Source organism: Hyperolius riggenbachi, chromosome 6, assembly GCF_040937935.1.
Source record: "Hyperolius riggenbachi isolate aHypRig1 chromosome 6, aHypRig1.pri, whole genome shotgun sequence".
Lineage (NCBI taxonomy): Eukaryota > Metazoa > Chordata > Amphibia > Anura > Hyperoliidae > Hyperolius > Hyperolius riggenbachi.
Genome location: NC_090651.1, coordinates 240,015,941 through 240,035,515, shown reverse-complemented (window position 1 = coordinate 240,035,515; position 19,575 = coordinate 240,015,941). Strand labels below are relative to the sequence as shown.

Below are 19,575 nucleotides of genomic sequence, written 5' to 3'. Positions count from 1 at the left end.
AATGCCAATATTTCAATGGGTACCTATGGTGTTTTTTTTAGTTCTTTATTTTTGGCAATTGGTGGTGGGGGGGCCTTTAAGGTTAGCCATTGGGGATGGGTGGTTAAGGTTAAGCATGGAGGTTGGCTTAGGTTAGGCACCGGTAGAGGGAGGGGTCAGTGTGAGAACAGGATTGGTTGGCTATAGTAAAATATCAGTGTGTATTACTGATATTTTACTATCATCATTTTAACTGTAATAGAATATCGGTAAATCTACTGATATTCTACTATAGGGTTTTGTATGTACGCTCTGGTGGGTTGTATGTGTGATTGTAGCTTTGCATACTTTGGGCAAAGAGGATTAGGGGCCAGGGTTTCTCCTGATACCCAAAATGTAGACAGGGATTGGAAGAGTTATTCACAGTGTGCAATAAGCATACAGGGCTTTGATGCATGCAATGCAACCGACTGGTCTGGGAAGCATATCTGTTTGAGAAGTGTGTTCCTGCCCTGTGACGTAAAATTGGCTACAACTTCTTTTGAATTCTTCTTTTCACCTCATCAAGGACAACTGTAGTGAGTAGTATATGGAGGCTGCTGTTAGAATTTAAGTATTATATGTAGGCCTCAGTTATCTAAACTGAGTTACTTAAAAGGCTTGATGTGCAAAGTCTCCCTTCAAACAGTATTTCTAGAAACACTGAAACATGGGTGTTTCTGCCTTACACAGAACCAGCCAAGGTTAAATAGTTATCTACCCGATGTACAGACGTAGGCATTCTTGTTCTGTAAACATTGGTTATGTTCAGAGCAAGATGACCGGTGCCTTGAACATGGGACTCTACAGGCCACAGGCCATGCACAGTAACAACTGTGCATGTCATGATACCACGAGGGTCTGAGCCAATTGTAGCATTGGGGGGTATGGCTCAGATGATGTCACATTTAACTCTAGCTAGTAGCTACCAGTATTAAAACAGGTGACTGGCTGCAGGGAGTCACTCTTTGCTTCCTGTGACGGCTGGCTTCCATCTTTATTTTACTTTTATTTATGTCTTGTCATCTTATCTAACTGTATGCTGTATATACGCAGTCTAGATGTAACTTAGTATAGACTGAAGATTAATACTGATTACCATTCACTAGGAATGGAATCAAGAAGCGGTAACGCCAAGGACTGACTAGAGAACAATCTGCTTTGCTAAGATGTAACGAAATGTACTGTCTTATCTGTTGACTGAATAAACTCCTAAACTTTGAGGACGCCTAAGAAGTTCTATCTCCTATGCTGTTGCTGTGATGAGAGTCGTGTTTGAAGCTCTTATTAATGAGTTGCTGGTGCCGGAAAAAAGATGTAGTGTTGTTGCCTATAGCAACCAACGTATAGTTTCTTCCAGCTGCCATATTGATTTCCTTTTAAGGAATACTAGTTGCCTGGCAGCCCTGCTGACCTGTTTAGCTGCTTTAGTGTCTGGTTCACACCAGAAACAAGCATGCAACTAATCTTTCCGAAGAGGATAGGAGGCGCCCGTGTAGTGTATTAGGTGTTCTCTTTGTACAAAGAGACTCCACTTGGTAAATGGTTAAGAAGGTTTATTTAGCACAATAGACAGACAACGCGTTTCGCGGTCCAAGCCGCTTCCTCGCGGTCCAAGCCGCTTCCTCAGGTCAATGACAGGTGCTTTTTTTTAAAAAAAAACAAATAAATAAAATCAATAGAGGCGCTCAGAGTCATGTAACATAAATACAGACACATGGTAGTATAGTGGTAATATAATGATAAAATTAACATAAAATTATATATATAGAGGTTACCACTACGAAACATGTGGGTCCATGGGGTCCAGCCCTTAATAGTGATAGTATGCATGTATAAAAAAAGGACAAATAATAATAATAACAAGAAGGATAATGCTTAATGAGGAAACTGTTGGGTTATTATATCACGTGTGGCAGAGGGTGGTAGGTGGAAGAGGGTGTGTGTGTCTGTGGGACCTAAATCTATAATTGGATAGATGTACCAGGTATATTGAGTAGTATAATAGGTCTGGAGGTGCCAGGGGGGGGGGGGGAGGGAGTGGGATGGAGGGGACTGGTGTGAGGTGATGTCGACTAAGACTGAGCGTAATCGCCCGAAAAGGAATATCACTTGAATGGTATAGGGGATCAGTTCCTGGTATTGGAAGCGGTCAGGCTGGGATGTCACAGTGGTTTAAATCCACGTAGAATCATACTCATGCGCATGCGCCCACCCCTAGACCTGACGTAAAGCCGCACATCCAGCGGCCCCGTCCACTCTCGCATGTATGCGAGACTTGAGACGCACTGCGCTCCATCCTCCAGCCGCTACACCAATCGGCTGGAGGTACGGACTATGACCACGCCCCCTGCCCTATCCGATAGGCCCCCGCTACATTCACGCCCCCTACCCGACCCTCTCCTCCTCCGGAATCTACGTGGATTTAAACCACTGTCCACAGAGCCCTCGGCTTGGCGCTCAGGCTCTCCTGAACCTACCTTTAAGGTAAGAGACCCGTTATTCTCACGGGTCCCCTTTTAGACCCTACGGCCAATGCGGACCACCTATATACTATCACACTACCTCATAGATCCCCACACGGATACCCACATAGGAATATACCTACAGAGGACACATTGGTCCATCCCAGGTAACCCTCCCTATTACCTCTTCCTAGTTCCTTATACCATATACCTGGATCGTATTATATCCTTACATACTTATAGGTACCCTTGTGACATCCCAGCCTGACCGCTTCCAATACCAGGAAGTGATCCCCTATACCATTCAAGTGATATTCCTTTTAGGGCGATTACGCTCAGTCTTAGTCGACATCACCTCACACCAGTCCCCTCCATCCCACTCCCTCCCCCCCCCCTGGCACCTCCAGACCTATTATACTACTCAATATACCTGGTACATCTATCCAATTATAGATTTAGGTCCCACAGACACACACACCCTCTTCCACCTACCACCCTCTGCCACACGTGATATAACAACCCAACATCTTCCTCATTAAGCATTATCCTTCTTGTTATTATTATTATTTGTCCTTTTTTTATACATGCATACTATCACTATTAAGGGCTGGACCCCATGGACCCACATGTTTCGTAGTGGTAAGCTCTATATATATAATTTTATGTTAATTTTATCATTATATTACCACTATACTACCATGTGTCTGTATTTATGTTACATGACTCTGAGCGCCTCTATTGATTTTATTTATTTGTTTTTTTTAAAAAAAAGCACCTGTCATTGACCTGAGGAAGCGGATTGGACCGCAAAACGCGTTGTCTGTCTATTGTGCTAAATAAACCTTCTTAACCGTTTACCAAGTGGAGTCTCTTTGTACAAAGAGAACACCTAATACACTACACGGGCGCCTCCTATCCTCTTCGGAAACCGATCTTGTATTACCCCACTCGTGGGGTTCTTTGCGACGCACGAGAAGCGAAGCCTTTTTCTAAGGAGCAGCGACCAACGACCATAAAAGACCGAGTGGGGACGGGACTTCCCCACACGCCTGTACAAGTGGTTGCCTTCAAGCAACCTACACTTGTGAGTATATCTACTCTTAATTTTTATTTCATTATCTGAAGATAATACACCATAAGGGCTCCTGGTACCCCTGCGGGTTTTTTCTTTCTTTTCTCTATACCGACCAGATGCAACTAATCTTGTCAGATCTGACGATAATGTCAGAAACACCTGATCTGCTGCATGCTTGTTCAGATTCTATGGCTAAATGTATTAGAGGCAGAGGACAAAAAGGACAGTCAGGCAACTGGTATTGCATAAAAGGAAATAAGTATGGAGGCCTCCATATACCTCTCACTACAGTTGTCCTTTAAACATCAGAACTGAGGAAAGAGGTTGAACATGATGACTTTTTTCAACCTACTGTATGTAATTATGTACCCTGGTAATAAATGTCCTGTGAGACTCCCTTCCCTTCCCGAACCTATCTAACTAGCCCAAATGTATTTTCCACCATCTCTTGTACCACATCTTAACCAAACCCCCCTTCTCGTCACTGCCCACTGAATGGCCTTTGCCTTGAACTGAGCACCATTTTTTGCACCCTGGGCATCTCAGTACCAGTTAAAAATACATATTAACCTACTTGGCAGGAAACCCGAGCTAGGGTCGGGGCAGAAAACCGCAGCTAAGAGCGGTAATCCCGACCTCTGCACGGGGTAGCCACCGGAGGCTGTGTGCAGAGTATAGCGTGCAGGGTTTTACATACCTCCCGGGGATCCCAACGTCGGCCGCCATTCTTCTTCCTCTTCTCCGGGGCTCTGCTTCCTGCTGGTGAGTTCGCCAGGCAATTTCACTTTAGAGTTGCAGCGCCACTCGGAGGATGGATGCATAACTGCAGCGCTGGAGCCAGGGAGGTGAGAGATAGTAGAACAGCTGCAGATCTCCTTGGCAGCATGATTTTTTCCAGGTTTCAGGGTCTGAAATAGAGATGCCTCAAACCTCCGATCTTAGGTTTGCGAACATCGAACGCGAACTTCCACAAAAGTTTGTGTTCGCGTGAACCGCACCACAAACAGCTGATTGTGTAGTGACGGCCGTGCTGAACTGGTGCGCACCATGGCGAGAGTGCAGGCCATGGCGGTTTTCAAGCCCATATGGTCAGGCTGAGGTAGCTCAATGACAGAACAACAGTGACTGTCCAGCTGATCGAATTTGGTCTGTCCACAATGAAGCAATGACCTGTGTGCCCTCCAACACACTCATATAGCTGGTCATTGCTTCATTGTGATACGCAAGCGCCTTCACAGCGGCAAGGTAACGATTATGAAGGGGAATTGACACATGTACATGCCTTTTGTTTTGTTGTTGCAGCTGCAGTGCAGCCAGAAAAATTAGGCAGGCTTGTACACACACCAGAAAAATTATTATAACGGCCGCTGCTAGCTATAATTCAGGAATCCACCTGGAGTCCTGGACCCTGTTGGTGGTGGCGGAGAAGGCAGTCAAGCGGCCTGCAGGCAGAGATGCTGTGTGAGGACCGACTTAGTGTTGGGGCAGGCAGTCACACGGTGTGCAGGCAGAGATGCTGTGTGTGGGGACTGACCTAGTCTTTGGGCAGGCCTGACCGTGCTTTGCAGACCAGTCATCAATGGTCAGATGGACCCTTGACTCGACGCTGTGTGCCAGAGATGACACCACTTTCCTTTCAACATCACGGTACAGTTTGGGTATTGCATTTTTTGAGAAATAATTGCGGCCTGGTATCTTCCACTGTGGTGTGTGGCTTTGCTTTTGTGTGCTGCTTTTCCTCAGGTGGTCATCCCATTGCAGTTTGTGCTTTTTCATCATGTGCCTTTGTAAGGCAGTTGTCCCTACGCAGGTCTTGGTCTTTCCACGGCTCAATTTTTGGTGGCAGAGAGTACAGATGGCAGACACACACAAAAATGTCCACACCGCTGAGCCCTGGGATGATGGCACTTTGGTGATGGCTGCTGACAGAGTGTTAAGTGGGGTGCCTGCCAGAATCAGAGCAGGAGGAGGAGGATATGTCACGCTTCCATGCGGAAAGATGAGGAAGATTAGGTGTTCTGTGTTAAATAGTCAACTACGTCCTGACAACATTGGGGGTTGATGGCACGTGCCTTCTTATGAACACTGTACTTTGGTCGAGGGCCGCACAAAATCACAACAGCACAACCTCGAACAGACCTGCCGGGTGGCCTGCCTCTGCCTGTTGTTTTGTCCATATTGGGGGGGATGAAGTGAAAGGTATGCACTGACTGCTGGAATATAAAACAGCGTGCTCTCACACAGATGCAGTGAAAGGTATGCAGTGACTGCTGGTATAACAATGTGCAGTCACACAGGTGCAGTGAAAGGTATGCAGTGACTGCTGGTATAACAATGTGCAGTCACACAGGTGCAGTAAAAATGTATGCAGTGACTGCTGGTAGAACAATGTGCAGTCACACAGGTGCAGTGAAAATGGATGCACTGACTGCTGCCTGGTATATAAAACAGCGTGCGGTCACACAGATGCAGTGAAAGGTATGCAGTGACTGCTGGTATAACAATGTGCTGTCACAGCGGTGCAGTGAAAGGTATGCAGTGACTGGTATTATAATACAATGTGCAGCAGTCACAGGTGCAATAAAAAGGTAGACACTGAATGTGCTGGGCATGGCACAGTATAGCAATTAGCAAGGGCCAGCAGCGACAGACAGGGCTGTAAGTGCAGTCAGTGTCAGTGGGCCGCACAAAAAAAAAACCACATCACAAGAACATTAGCTCTCAAAAGAGCTGTTTTGGGGTGCTTTTCAGCAATAAATATCAGCAAGGAGCAAGCTAACAGACCTCCTAACTAATCATAACGCCAAGGGGGTTAACAATGTGTTGTTTTACAAAAAAAAAATTATATTCTACCTCTTCTTTTTTTACATTTAAATGTTTTTATTGCCCTACATCCACCAGACTGCCATCCACAGAAAGAGGACAGAGCAGGCAGATAAGGATTGCTGTAATTAGCAGTAACACTAAACAAAAGGACAATGTACTTCAAAAGTCTCAGTTAGTCACACTTGATTACCTTCACCCCCCCCCCCCCCCAGATAAATAAGGGCAGAGGGAAGGGGAGGGGGAATGGCAGCTCCTACAGCTAATAGAAACCAGGACAAGTTGCAGAAAAAGAAAGCTCCTTGGGTTCCTTTAAAGATACTTTGTAATAAGAAAAAACCCTCTGGGGGGGTACTTACCTCGGGACGGGGCAGCCTGAGGGTCCCAATGTGGCTTCCCCGACCTCTGAAGCCTGCAGGAATCCAGCACTGGCTCCCCCAAATCCTCCCAGAATCCTACCCCGACAAGGCTTGATATATTTACCTCGCCAGGATCCAGCGCAGGCGCATTAGCGGCTCTCCGTTCGGGCTAGGTGGAAATAGCCGAGCCCGATCGTATCCACTCTACTGTGCAGACGCTAAGGACTCGCACCTGCGCAGTAGAGCGGATCGATTGGGTTTGGCTATTTCGGCCTTAACCCGAAGGAAGAGCGGCTAGTGTGCCTGCGCAGGATCATGTTAGGTAAATATTTACCTCACCATGATTCGGGGGAAGGGCGGAGTCCCAGCAGGGCAACGGAGGGACGAAGGAGGATGGGGAAGCCCCGTTAGGATCCAGAGGCTTCCCCCTTCTGAGGTAAGTACGCGCCAGGGGACGATTTTTTTAATACAGATTTTCTTTAACGGCAACCCGAGTGGAGAAACATATGGAGGCTGACAAATTTATTTCCTTTTAAACAATGCACACTGCCTGGATGTCCTGCTGATCCACTGCCTCTTAGAGATGATGGACTCCAAATACGCGTTACTAAGGAAGATGCGCTCCTTTACATTAAGCCCTATAGTATATTAGCTCCTGATATCCCTAAAGGTGGCCATACATGATACAATCAGATTAATCCCATTTTTTCGTAAAAAAAAAAACAGATCAAAAGACGGCGCCGAAATTACTATAAAACAGCGTAATTTGGTCGCCAGCAATAGCCGAAAGACGAATTTCCCCAGTGTCCTGGTGACCTGGAGGGGGAATAGTAATTAACACCGCCAGGACTTTTGCAAGAGTGTACGCGTTTTTGTATACCAGCAATGATGTTTGGGCCGATGAAGTTATCTGTACATGCTCACAAAATGCACTGCCCTAGTGCAAATAAACTTCTTTCCTATCTAAGATCCATGTCACCTTTGTGGTAAGCCATGCCCTAATTTGAAATTAAAGACAAACCGTAACCAGGAATTGAACGTCATCCCAATCAGTACCCCCCATGAGAAATCTTTTACTTTTCAGAAACGGATCATCAGGAGGCTCTGTATGGCTGATATTGTGGTGAAACCCCTCCCACAGTGTAATGTCAGGACCAGGGTTCTGACATCACACTGTGGGAGCCTTGTTGCATTTTGCAAAATAACAGCTGTTTACAGCTGTTTCCAACGGCCAAAAAAGCAAGCAGTATCTCCTTCCACTGACATCACCTGCCAGCAGTAAAAATGTCACCATGTGATAAATGTCAGAATGTGAATCAGGGATTTAAAAGATTTTACAATGGGAAAGCACTGACTAAATCATTTATACATAATTATTGTAAAAATGAAGCACTTTTTAATTACATTATTTTCACTGGAGCTCCTCTTTAAGGATTTCATGTATTTTAGCTTTCCTGGGCACCTCATTTCCCCTGTTGTGATTGTTATTCTGCGAAGGAGGGCGGCCTTTTGCCAGTCTTGGTCTTGTGCACAGAGTTTTCTCCAAAATTTCTAAACGAATGTAATGGTATCATGTACTGCAGAGGATAAACTCACCATTGTCTTGTAGTTTTACATTGAGGAATGTAATTCTAATGTTTATGCAGTCTTGCATTTGTCCACACACTATTTAACAGATACACACACACACACACACACACACACACACACACACACACACACACACGCACGCACGCACACACAAACACACACGTGCACACACATAATCTCACAAAAGTGTGTACACTTCTCACATTTTTGTGATTATTTTATCATATATTTTCATGGGACAACACTGAAGATATGACACTTTCTTACAATGTAAAGTAGTCAGTGTACAGCTTTTATAACAGTGTAAATTTGCAGTCCCATTAAAATAACTTAGCACACAGCAAATAGTTTCTAAACCACTGGCAGCAAAAGTGAGTACACCCCATAGTGGAGAATGTCTAAATTGTGCCCAATTAGACAATTTCCCTCCCACCAGAGTCATGTTAATTTTTATTGTTAGAGGGCAGCACAGTGGTTAGCGCTCTTGCCTTGCAGCACTGGGTTCCCGGTTTGAATCCCAGCCAGGTCAACATCTGCACGGAGTTTGTATGTTCTCCCCCTGTCTGTGTGGGTTTCCTCCGGCACTCCGGTTTCCTCCCACATCCCAAAACCATACAGATAAGTTAATTGGCTTCCCCCTAAAATTGGCCCTAGACTATGAATCACGCACTACATGATACATACATAGACATATGACTATGGTAGGAACTAGATTGTGAGCCCCCGAGGGACAGTTAAAGACAAGACAATGTACTCTGTACAGCGCTGCGTAATATGTCAGCGCTATATAAATACAAAAATGAATAAATAAAAAAATTGTTACAAGGTCTTAGGTGTGAATGGGCAGAAGGTGTATTACATTTGTTGTCTTCACTCTCACACTGAATCATACTGATCACTGGAAGTTCATCATGGCACTTCATAGCAGAGAGCTCTCTGGAACAATTGTCCTGTGGTCTGATGAGACCAAGATAAACTTATTTGCTTCAAATGGTGTCAAGCATGTGCTGCAGTAACCGGTTGAAGACTAGAGTACAAAGAAAAGTGTGTCCTGCCTACAGTCAAGCATGGTGTGGAGAGTGTCATGGTTTGGGGCTGCATGAGGGCTGCCTGCACCGGGGAGCTGCATTTCATTGGGGGGACCATGAATCCCAACCAGGCAGTATTTCAACAAAACACCAACACCTCCAAGACAACCACTGCCTTGCTAAAATAAAACTAAAGGTAAAGGTGCTGGACGGGTTAAGCATGTCTCCAGAACTAAACCGTATTGAGAATCTGTGGTGCATCCTCAAACGGAAGCCGGAGGAACACCAGCTTCATCATGGAGTAGTGGAAGAGGATTCCAGTGGCAACTTGTGAGGTTGTAATGAGCTTCAGGTCCAAGAGAGTTAAGGCAATGCTGGAAAATAATGGTGGGCACACACAATATTTCAACTTTAGGCAGAATTTTAACATTATTTACTTCATGGGTGTATTCATGTAGGGGTGTACTCACTTTTGTTGCCAGCAGTTTAGACATTAACGGCTAAGTGTTGAGTTATTATGATGGGCCTGCAGGTTTAGACTGTTATACAAGCTGTACAATGACTACTTTACATTGAATCAAATGAAAGTGCCACTACTTTACATTGTCCAATGAAGGTGCCATATCTTCAGTGTTGTCCAATGAAAGTGCCATATCTTCAGTGTTGTCCCGACTCCCAAGATATAATAAAATATTTACAAGAGGTGTACTCTCTTTTGTGAGATACTGTATATAGTCATGTATGTTACTGTCATATTGCCAGTTAGGCAAGTTAGTTGTTAGCAGGGCTGGCCCTAGACTTTTTGCCGCCTGAGGCAAGTTTTGAAAAAATTGCCACCGCCGCCCGCTCTCCCCCCCCCCCCCCCCCGTGGGGGGTCGCTGAGCTGGAGGGGTAGCTGGCAGGACGGGTGTATTGGGCCTAGCGGTGGGGAGGGGGGTCACTCACCTTCCTCGTTCCAACGTGCGCTCCACTGACGTCACTTCCTGCAACGCTGGCCACGTACAATACAGTGGGCGGCGTTGCAGGAAGTGACATCAGTGGAGCGCACTTTGGAACGAGGAAGGTGAATGATCCCCCGGCCGTGCCTCTTACTGTCTGTCGGCTGCTTACGCTACATTTAAAGCTGGAGAGGAGCGCAGATCGGGGGACCCAGGCGAGGGAAGGGGGGGGTCTGACCCCCCTCCCCACCCCTAGGCCCAATACCCCCGTCCTGGCAGCTACCCCTCCAGCTCGGCGGCCGGCACCCCCGCACTCACGGACAGGCGGATGCCGCCCCAAGAACTTTGCCGCCTGAGGCAAAAGTTTCACCCCGCCTCATGAGCGGGCCGGCCCTGGTTGCTAGATATTCCACTGGGAGGTTTTGTTTTTTTTCAACGTTGCATAACTTTTCAATTATTTTTCAAATTCAGAATGATCATATGCCCAGCATGAGACAATACATTTTTCTCCGTTTTAACATTTGTCTTGTTGTCCTTGTTCTATGTCCAATCAAATATTGATTTTTATGATTTACAAATCACTGCATTCTATTTTTAGATGTATTTTACACAGGGTTTTAATATTTTGGAAACAGGGCTGTTACATAGTTACATAGTTATTTGGGTTGAAAAAATACATAAGTCCATCGAATTTATCCAGGTTTCCCTAAGATGAAAGCTGCTGGCAAACTGTTTTTGAAGGAAACCCGAGGCGTCACAGAGTTAAATTCTTACCTAAGGAAAGGGAAGCCTCTAGATCAGGGGTGCCAAACTCCAATACAATGTGTGACAAAATTGAACACTGGGATCTAGTCGTGTGCCAACCTCAATGTCTACTGGCCACCTTATAAAGTTCCCCGGTGTTTAATGGCCCCCCTCCAACCCCTATATAGTTATCTGGGGTCTAGTGGTCCTTTCTTCCCTATAGAGATCCCTGGTGTCTAGTGGCGCCACCCTGCCCTATATAGTTGCCTAGTGTTTAGTGCTTTCCCCCTACCTTCCCCATATGGCTTAAATGGTGTTCTAGGGCTTCACCTCCAATATAGCTTTCCTGGTGGTCTTGAGTGGGCCAAACATAATGCAAAGTAGGGAAACCACATGAAGGCCAAATTGAATGGCTCTGAGGTCCAGATTTGGAGTTTGACATGTATGCTCTAGATCCTCCAGAGGTTTCCCACACTGTGCTCTGGTCCCCATCACTCGCTGGGACCCTCTTTAACATTGGGGCTGGCCACCTCTTCTGGCATGAGTGCGGCAGCGCCTGTGCTGCAGCAAGGAGCTGCTCATGCACAAGCGGCCCTGGAATACTGCACAGGTGCAGCATGACCATGCTAATTGCCTAATGAGCAGCGTGGCCCTGATGTAATTCAGGGGGGTTTGAGCTTGGGGGCTGGAGGATGGTATCAGAAGCCTCTATAGGATCCAGAGTTTATTTTTTTAACTATATTTATTTTTTTAACTTTTACCTTTTTGATGCCTTGGGTACAAGAGAATCTGTAACAAAAAAACAAGAGCCCCCCGGGGGTGGAAGCCTCTGGATCCTAAAGCGACTTCCCTCTTCCTCCTCAGTAGAGGCGATCCAGCGCTGGGACTCCTTGCGGATCTCCTTGTCAGCGGCTTGTCACAGTGTGCACATGTACAGTAGCAGCTCTCCTCTTGGGCTCCGGCAGGAATAGCCAATCCCAATCGGGACGCTCTACTGTGCAAGTACGAGCCGTATGCATCTGCACAGTAGAGCGGACCGGATCAGGCTCAGCTACTTCCAACGGAGCCCAAGTGGAAAGCCGCTAATGTGCATGTGCGCGGCGGCAATTGTAAATATTATTGCTGCTCTCTATATACAGGGAGCCCATGCTGGATCCAGATGGCTGAGCAGAATGGGGGGAGCCTTTTTGATATCCAGAGGTTTCTTCCTCCCGAAGGAAGTACAGGTTTACTTTAAGGTGTTGCCTGAATTAAAACCACCATATAACTGATAGTCTCCATAGAAGCTAATATTCCTTCTTGTCATTGTACTTAGATTTTGCAAAATGCAACACATCCTTTTCACACAAAGGAAAAAAAATAGTTTTGGGGAAATCAGGTAATACTGTCTATTTCTACAAGTTAGTATACACTTCGTTTCACTGGTGAAGGAGTTGGCAGGTTAAAGGACGCCACATAACCTGACGGACATATGGAGGCTGCCATATTTATTTCCTTTTAAACAATACCAGTTGCCAGTGGCATTGCTAAGGAGCTGTGGGCCCCGATGCAAGTTTTACAATGGGGCCCCCCAAGTATTCTATAAATAACAATTGATACGGCGCACCAAAACCTGCCAATGGCAACTACAGTGTCAAAGGTGCAAGAAGGGAATGGGGAACAGGTACAGTGGGATGCAAAAGTTTGGGCAACCTTGTTAATCGTCGTGGTTTTCCTGTATAAATGATTGGTTGTTACGATAAAAAATGTCAGTTAAATATATTATCTAGGAAACACACACAGTGATATTTGAAAAGTGAAATGAAGTTTTTGGGATTTACAGAAAGTGTGCAATAATTGTTTAAACAAAATTATATGCTATACTTAACTGACATTTTTTATCGTAACAACAAACGATTTATACAGGAAAATCATGACGATTAACAAGGTTGCCCAAACTTTTGCATCCCACTGTAGTTAATGATTACCACTATTCAAAGTATCTATAGAAGTGATTATTATGAGCACAGGACCAATAGAGAGCTAATACTTCAGTCGAGAGAGGGCCCTTTGGGGCCCCTCTGGCCCATCAGCCCTGATGCGGTCGCAACCTCTGCAACCTCTATTGCTACGCCCCTGCCAGTTGCCTGACATCCTGCTGATCTTTCATGCATTGGTAGTGTCTGAATCACATACCTGAAACAAGCATGCTGCAAACCCAGTCAAACTTTATTCAAACATCTGATCTGCATGCTTGTTCAGGTTCTGTGGCTAAAAGTACTAGAGTCAGAACAGCCAGGCAATTTGCATTGTTTAAAAGGAAAAAAAATATGGCAGACTCCATGTACCACTTACTTCAGGTGTCCTTTAACTTACACAGCAATGATCTTGGATTCCAAGCACTTTTGAATGGGACATCTCTCCTCCTGGGATATTTGAGCGATTGCTTGATTCAAGTTTAACATCTACCCCCATATTTAATGTTCAGCACTGCATAATGTTGGCCGTTTTTAGTTAAGGATAACAATAACAACAGGATAATGATACATAACTTTTCAAAATATACATTACAAATGTAGCCATAAATCAGCTGTCTAGCTGAATAAAATAAAAAGGGTTACTTTGTGAGACTGAAGCAAATGTAGAGCTGCTACTCAGTGCAACCAATCAGACTTTGGTTTACAATAACAGAAACAAAGAATCGGATTGGATGCCATGTGCAACATTTCCACATTTCCACCATTGCTCCAGTTTAGGAGCATCATAGCACAGTGTGTGCTTTAATTCTTGCCAAGTAGAATTCAATCTTATTTATTTGGCCAGTGGCCACCAAACTTCAAAGTTGACGTAATCTTTTAGTGAAAGGGATATGGATGCTGCCATATTCTTTCCTTTTACACAATGCTAAATGGATGGCTGTCCCGCTGATCCTCTGCCTCTGACCCAAAACAAGTATGCAGATCAGGTACTTCGATGAAAGTCTGACCACACTGGCCGGTGCTTGTTTCAGACGTGTGATTCAGGCCTTGGACCCACTACAAAGCGCAAAGCGTTATCGTCATCGCTAGCAATTTGTGGTAGCACTTTGTGAGCAATTTTGGGAACGATTTCCCTGCTCCTATGCAATACGTTAGAGTGGAAACGTTCCCAAAATACTGCATATCCTGCGATTGTGATTTGCCTTATTGCAATCGCTCTAATGGAATCTGTCCCATCCATTTACATTGGCAGAGTCTTTAGAGAAATCGCTAGCCATTTAAAGCTATCCCTAAGGCCTCGTTCACATTGCGTTCCAATCGCGTTTGCGTTTGCATTTTTTGACACTTTTTTTCTCCCCTTCCCGGCGATTTCTGTGAGTTGGGTGGTTTTGATAAGCGTTTTTGTAAACGCTTTTGCAGAACGATTCCATTTTTTCACTTCTCTTTGATCCGGAAAAGAATAAATACAATGTATTTATTATTAAAAACACAAACGCAATCGCTGCACAAAGCGATTTTGTGAGCGTCTTGCGTTTTTCCTATACCTTCCATTCAGGCAAATCGCCTCAAAAATGGTCCATGCAGCGCTTCTCTGATCAGATCGGAAATGAACCGCTCAGATGTGAACTCTCTCATAAAGAATCATTGCACAAGCGCTTTCAGGGCAATTTAGAAAAATCGCCAGCTGTTAAAAAACTCCAAAAGTGACTCCAGTGGGAACGAGCCCTCAATGCTCAAAACAAACAAAAACAAAAGCTCTAGTGGGTTCCAGCCCTTACACATTACTGAAACTCAAAAAAATCATCAGGGCAGCTAAATCACTGACATTGTTTAAAAGGAAATAACTATGGTTGCCTCTGCATCCATCTCTGGATAGAGTTACTTTAGGATCTGACTTCAGGGAGAGAGAAAGAACTGAATGAAAGCAAACAGCCAACTGGAAGACTGTGCCACAAGTAGGGCCAGGGCAGGCAGATTTCACCGATGGAAAGTCAGTGCTTATTAATGAAGTCAGCAGTTGTTGGAAAACACACATTTCAAAATGGTCTGGCAGCAAACAAGATCCTACAAGCTATTCCCTTCCCCTAACAAAACCACAAGAAGCTTAACCGCCATATCACAAGTTTTAAGCTTTAGAAATGTTACTGATATAGGGAAGACAATTATCAGAATAAAGAGGGATTTATTCATCAAAGTTTCTGCAGAGGCCCAAAATAAACAGTTGGATTCAAACGTTTCTCCCACTGTCATTCTTCTCTTTAAGGCTAAATGTGATTGGTTGCTAAGAGCTCTCGTGAATGACTCTCATGATCGCTTTGCTCTGTTTCTTATATTTATTTTGTCCATCAAGGTAAGGTTTTACATTTGGTGATCTGACTACACCAAAGTTCTCTGCAGGAATTGGATTCCAGGCTGTAGTGCAGCACCTAAAGTGACCCCGTCACTTTTTCACATATAAAGAAGTGAAGTCAAGTTTGTGACTAAAGAGATTTTAGTTTAGTTTTGCTGCACTCTTCATAACAAAGCAGTGTGTCACTCTGGAGATGTGCTGGTAAACAGAAAGATGTAAAAACAGGAAGTGCTGCACTCTCATATTTACCTCAATAAACACTTTTATTTGCCTTGTCCTATCACACTTCATATTGTACTGCAGGAAAAATGTTTTCTCAGGTCAAGATACAAATTAAGAGTTTTGTGCAGTAGTGGCACCGTTCATCTTTAGAGGAACTGTCTGTAACCAAGGATTGAACTTTATCTCAATCAGTAGCTGATTCCCCTTTTCCCATAAGAAATCTTTACCTTTTCTTGAATAGTTCATTGAGGGGGGTGTCTGTATGGCTGATATTGTGGTGAAACCCCTCCCACAGTGTGATGTCAGGACATTGGTCCTGACAGTTTCCTGTTTGTGAGCCTTGTTGTGTTGTGGGAAATACCAGCAGTTTCCAACTGCCAAGCAACCAGTATCTACCTCTGTGCAAATGTATATCTATAAAAAACAACCTTTTAGCCTATCGAATTGTGAGGGGGTGTGGTTATAGATAATGGCAGTTGGTGCTCTCTGGTTTTTTTTCATGTCTGCCAGTAGTAGTGTACCAGAGCTGAACAAAAGAAAAAGATTTATATATACCTGGGGCTTCCTCCAGCCCCATCCACTCAGATCGCTCCCACGCCGCTGTCTGCAGCTCCGGTATCGGGTCCTGACACTTCAGCCAGTCTACGCAGGAGAAGTGCGCCTTCTACGTATCTATCCAGCGGCTACTGGAGAGATACACAAAGAGCGCACTTCTCTTACGTCAGACTGAATGACAGAAGTGTCCGGTACCGGAGCTGCAGACAGCAGAGGACGGCGGCGTGGGAGCGATCTGAGCAGATGGGACTAGAAGAAGCCCCCAAGTATGTATAAAACTTTTTCTTTTATCCAACTCTGATTTCATTTAAGGTACACATTTTAAAGATGATTGACCCTTCAGAGTAGAGATGATCCTATAAAATGCCAGCTGAGTCAAATGCCCTCTAAACTCTTGATTAAACTCCGCTGTAACCTACAACTCCTATAGGGAAGTCTCAAAATCTAAGGGCTTTAATATCTTCATATGACCCTGCGTAACCAGCCTGAATCCTAGCAACTGGTCACTAGAACAATAGGGGCTTGATGCACAAAGCAGTGCAAACTGTTAGCATGCTTGTGAAAAGCCCCTCTTCACACCTAAACTCAGTTTAGGCGTGTTAAAAAGAACTCGTGCGCAAAGTTCCGCGTGAAAAGCCTTGCACGCACACAGCTCGGTGCGCACGGAACTCCTCACCGCGATGCGCTGAAAACGGCGCACCCGATGCGCCAATAAGGTCGTATGGGGTGCGACCTTATAGGCGCATCGAGTGCGCCATTTTTGATGCATCACGGTGCGATGTTCCGCGCGCACCATGTTTTGCACGTGGGACTTTGCGCGCGAGATCTGATTGTCAAAACGGTGCTAACCTAGTTAGTACCCTACTTATCACGCCCAAAGTCTTTAGGCGTGCTAACTAGGTTAGCACCGCTTTGTGAATCAAGCCCTAAGTGTCCTGTTGGGAAAAGACTGCACATAACTAAAAAGAACTGAAGAACGATCAAGATCTCCAGGGCAGAATATGAGGACAGTAGGTGACAAAGCTAGCACTTCATCATGTCAGTTATATAACTGAGGTGCCAGAAGTCCTTGAAACATTCACTTTAGGTTCACTTTAAAGTAGGCCTGAACTCAGAACTTCCTCTCTGCTCTAAAAGATACGCAACAGCATAGTAACCTTTTAAAGAAAAACATGTATTTGTTACAGCTGCAGACATAAGTTAAGTTAACGTACAAATGAGCTGCTCTGCCAAGGCAGTCAGCTAACACAGCTGAGAGATTAAATTACAAATTGTGATTAGACACAGATGCGAGGGAATTAGACAGGCTAAACTCTCTAAAGACATACAGGGTGCACTTCTCTATGTTTTACTTCTGTCCTGTGCAAGAGTTCATGTCCACTTTAAGTATTTTGTGTCTTGAAAAGGGCTCTGTGGTTTGACATAAAAAGTGCCGGCATAATAATAATAATGCTGATTCACAAATCTGACTTTGCCTCTTTAGGTTTGAAAGAGTGAAAATGTCAGTTTAAGAAAGCTTTTCATTCTGCATAAAATGATGCAGCCCTGGCCTGTGACTTCCCTGTCTATCCAGACCAACAGGCTAATTGTAAAAGTCTTACATGCAAAATACATGACACCTGCAGTATGCACCATTTTCCTCCAGTATGATAAACCTAGCGAGCTTCCTAGAATGCTGCTCAGATTAGGCATACCTCTTGTGGATCAAAACAAGCCAAGGTAATTAGTACTGCAACTTGCAAGGCATTAAAACAGGACCATGCAGTATAAGTAAATAACACAGCACATTAGTGGTAAGAATCATTAGTGTTGTCTTGCAGGCCCCAGACTCACACTCAGTGGGTAAAGGAATAAGGCAAGCACAGGCTTCTCAAAAGGGGAAAGAAATAACATTGTAATAGTTTATGTGCCATAGTTAATTTACTTTTATTATTCATTGTATAATATAGCACCATCTTCTGTGGTGTTGCATAGAGTGATGTATATATCGATACAGAAAAAGTGGAAACACCTATTATAACAATTCAGTTATATATATAGAGAGAGATAGAGAGAGAGAGAGAGAGAGACTCACATAATATGTACTGGATTTGTTTTAATAGTTGCTATGGGTTACTGCAATTTGCACATTATTATCACTACTCTTTACACTGTCCCCAAAACTCAATGATCATCCATCACAAATAAAGAGGACAGCGATTAGGTGAAATAACTGTACTTTCAGGAAATGAAGGGCCAGATTATATTGCATTCTCCATGTGTTCCATAATAATCATGCTTGGCAATTTCATTGGCACAGATGATCTGTCCACAGGGAGATTCCAGGCACCTGTATACCCCAACCTGCGCTTGCCTTATTGGAAATATATAAGCATCAACTGCATTGTTACCATGCAAGCAGGACACAAGAAGGAGGGGAGGGGAGAGGCGAGAGTGAGGGTGGCATCAAAATATAGATAAACATAATGCAAAAACACAAGCAACGTCCTGCAGGGGGGACCCGGAGCTGTCCAGGGTGCTGTATTATCCAAGGTGCTGAAACCAGGCGCATCGCCTATCGCTAGGCAGCTCAGACCCAGGCAAGCCTCAGCATTATCAGAAGCAATCAGGAGACAGACCAAATAGCAATAAAGGAGGGGACTCACCTTCCACAGTTGCAGTGACAAACCCGATCTTCCCCTCTTAAATGCGGTAAGATGTAATTGTGAAATCGGTCCAAAAGAGCGTTCATGTCCATCAAGCAAGCTATTGCCTGTAAGAGCCCATAACCAAGGCATCTGGTCAACTCTAGATGGAATAAAACATTGACTCTAGTTTGCTGGCTAGAAAGACTGGAGCAGTCATCACAACACTGCCACTACTTGCAAAGGACACACGATGCACACACACGCATACACACACATACACACGTATACACACATACACAAATAGAGCCAATATGACATTGCTACAAATACATCAACATGCTAGTAAAATAAAGTGACAGAGTGAGGCTTACCATAACAACAGACGCCCCCAGTACCATGAATATCATGGTGTTAGCGCTCATGTGCATATATATGGAATTGACAAGGTTGTTTGTATTGCCCCCAAAAAAGCAGGTTGTCTTCTTCTCTTTCCTCCCTCTTCTCCGCAAAGGTCAGAACTGGTCATCTCCCCCTCTCCCTCCACCTCCCCCCCAAAAAGCTGCAATCCTTGATGTTGAAGCCAAGCCAAAGGATCCAGTTACATATAGATGTATAGAGTCACCATCATGTTGGTAAACTACTGTATTGCTCTCTTTGAAGGATTAATAGCAAACCCCCTCCCTTTGGTTTTCTTAGTGGAGTGTGGGGGTCGGCTCAGTGTCGATGGCCCTTCTTCTTCTCCCCCCCATGATAAAAACCAATGTGACAAGCATCTCTCTCTTTCTGCCTCCCTCCCTCACTGTTAATTTTTAGGACTGCCACA

The 19,575-nt window shown here is 44.6% G+C and overlaps 1 protein-coding gene across 3 annotated transcripts in view; it reads right to left on the bottom strand.

Annotated features, from left to right (window-relative positions):
* The window catches only part of TMEM240 (transmembrane protein 240), a 198,664-nt gene extending 179,394 nt beyond the window's left edge, over positions 1 to 19,270 (bottom strand). For 2 of the 3 annotated variants that reach the window (XM_068240582.1, XM_068240583.1), the window contains exons 1-2: positions 19,124 to 19,270; positions 18,771 to 18,877 (exon numbers count right to left, since the gene is read on the bottom strand). In XM_068240582.1, coding sequence (XP_068096683.1) covers positions 18,771 to 18,877; positions 19,124 to 19,180 — 164 coding nt within the window. In that variant the 5' untranslated portion in view covers positions 19,181 to 19,270. Of the gene's footprint in view, positions 1 to 18,770; positions 18,913 to 19,123 lie in introns of all 3 variants that reach the window. The other variant, XM_068240584.1, reaches the window with a different exon arrangement.
* Positions 19,271 to 19,575: the final 305 nt, after the last annotated feature.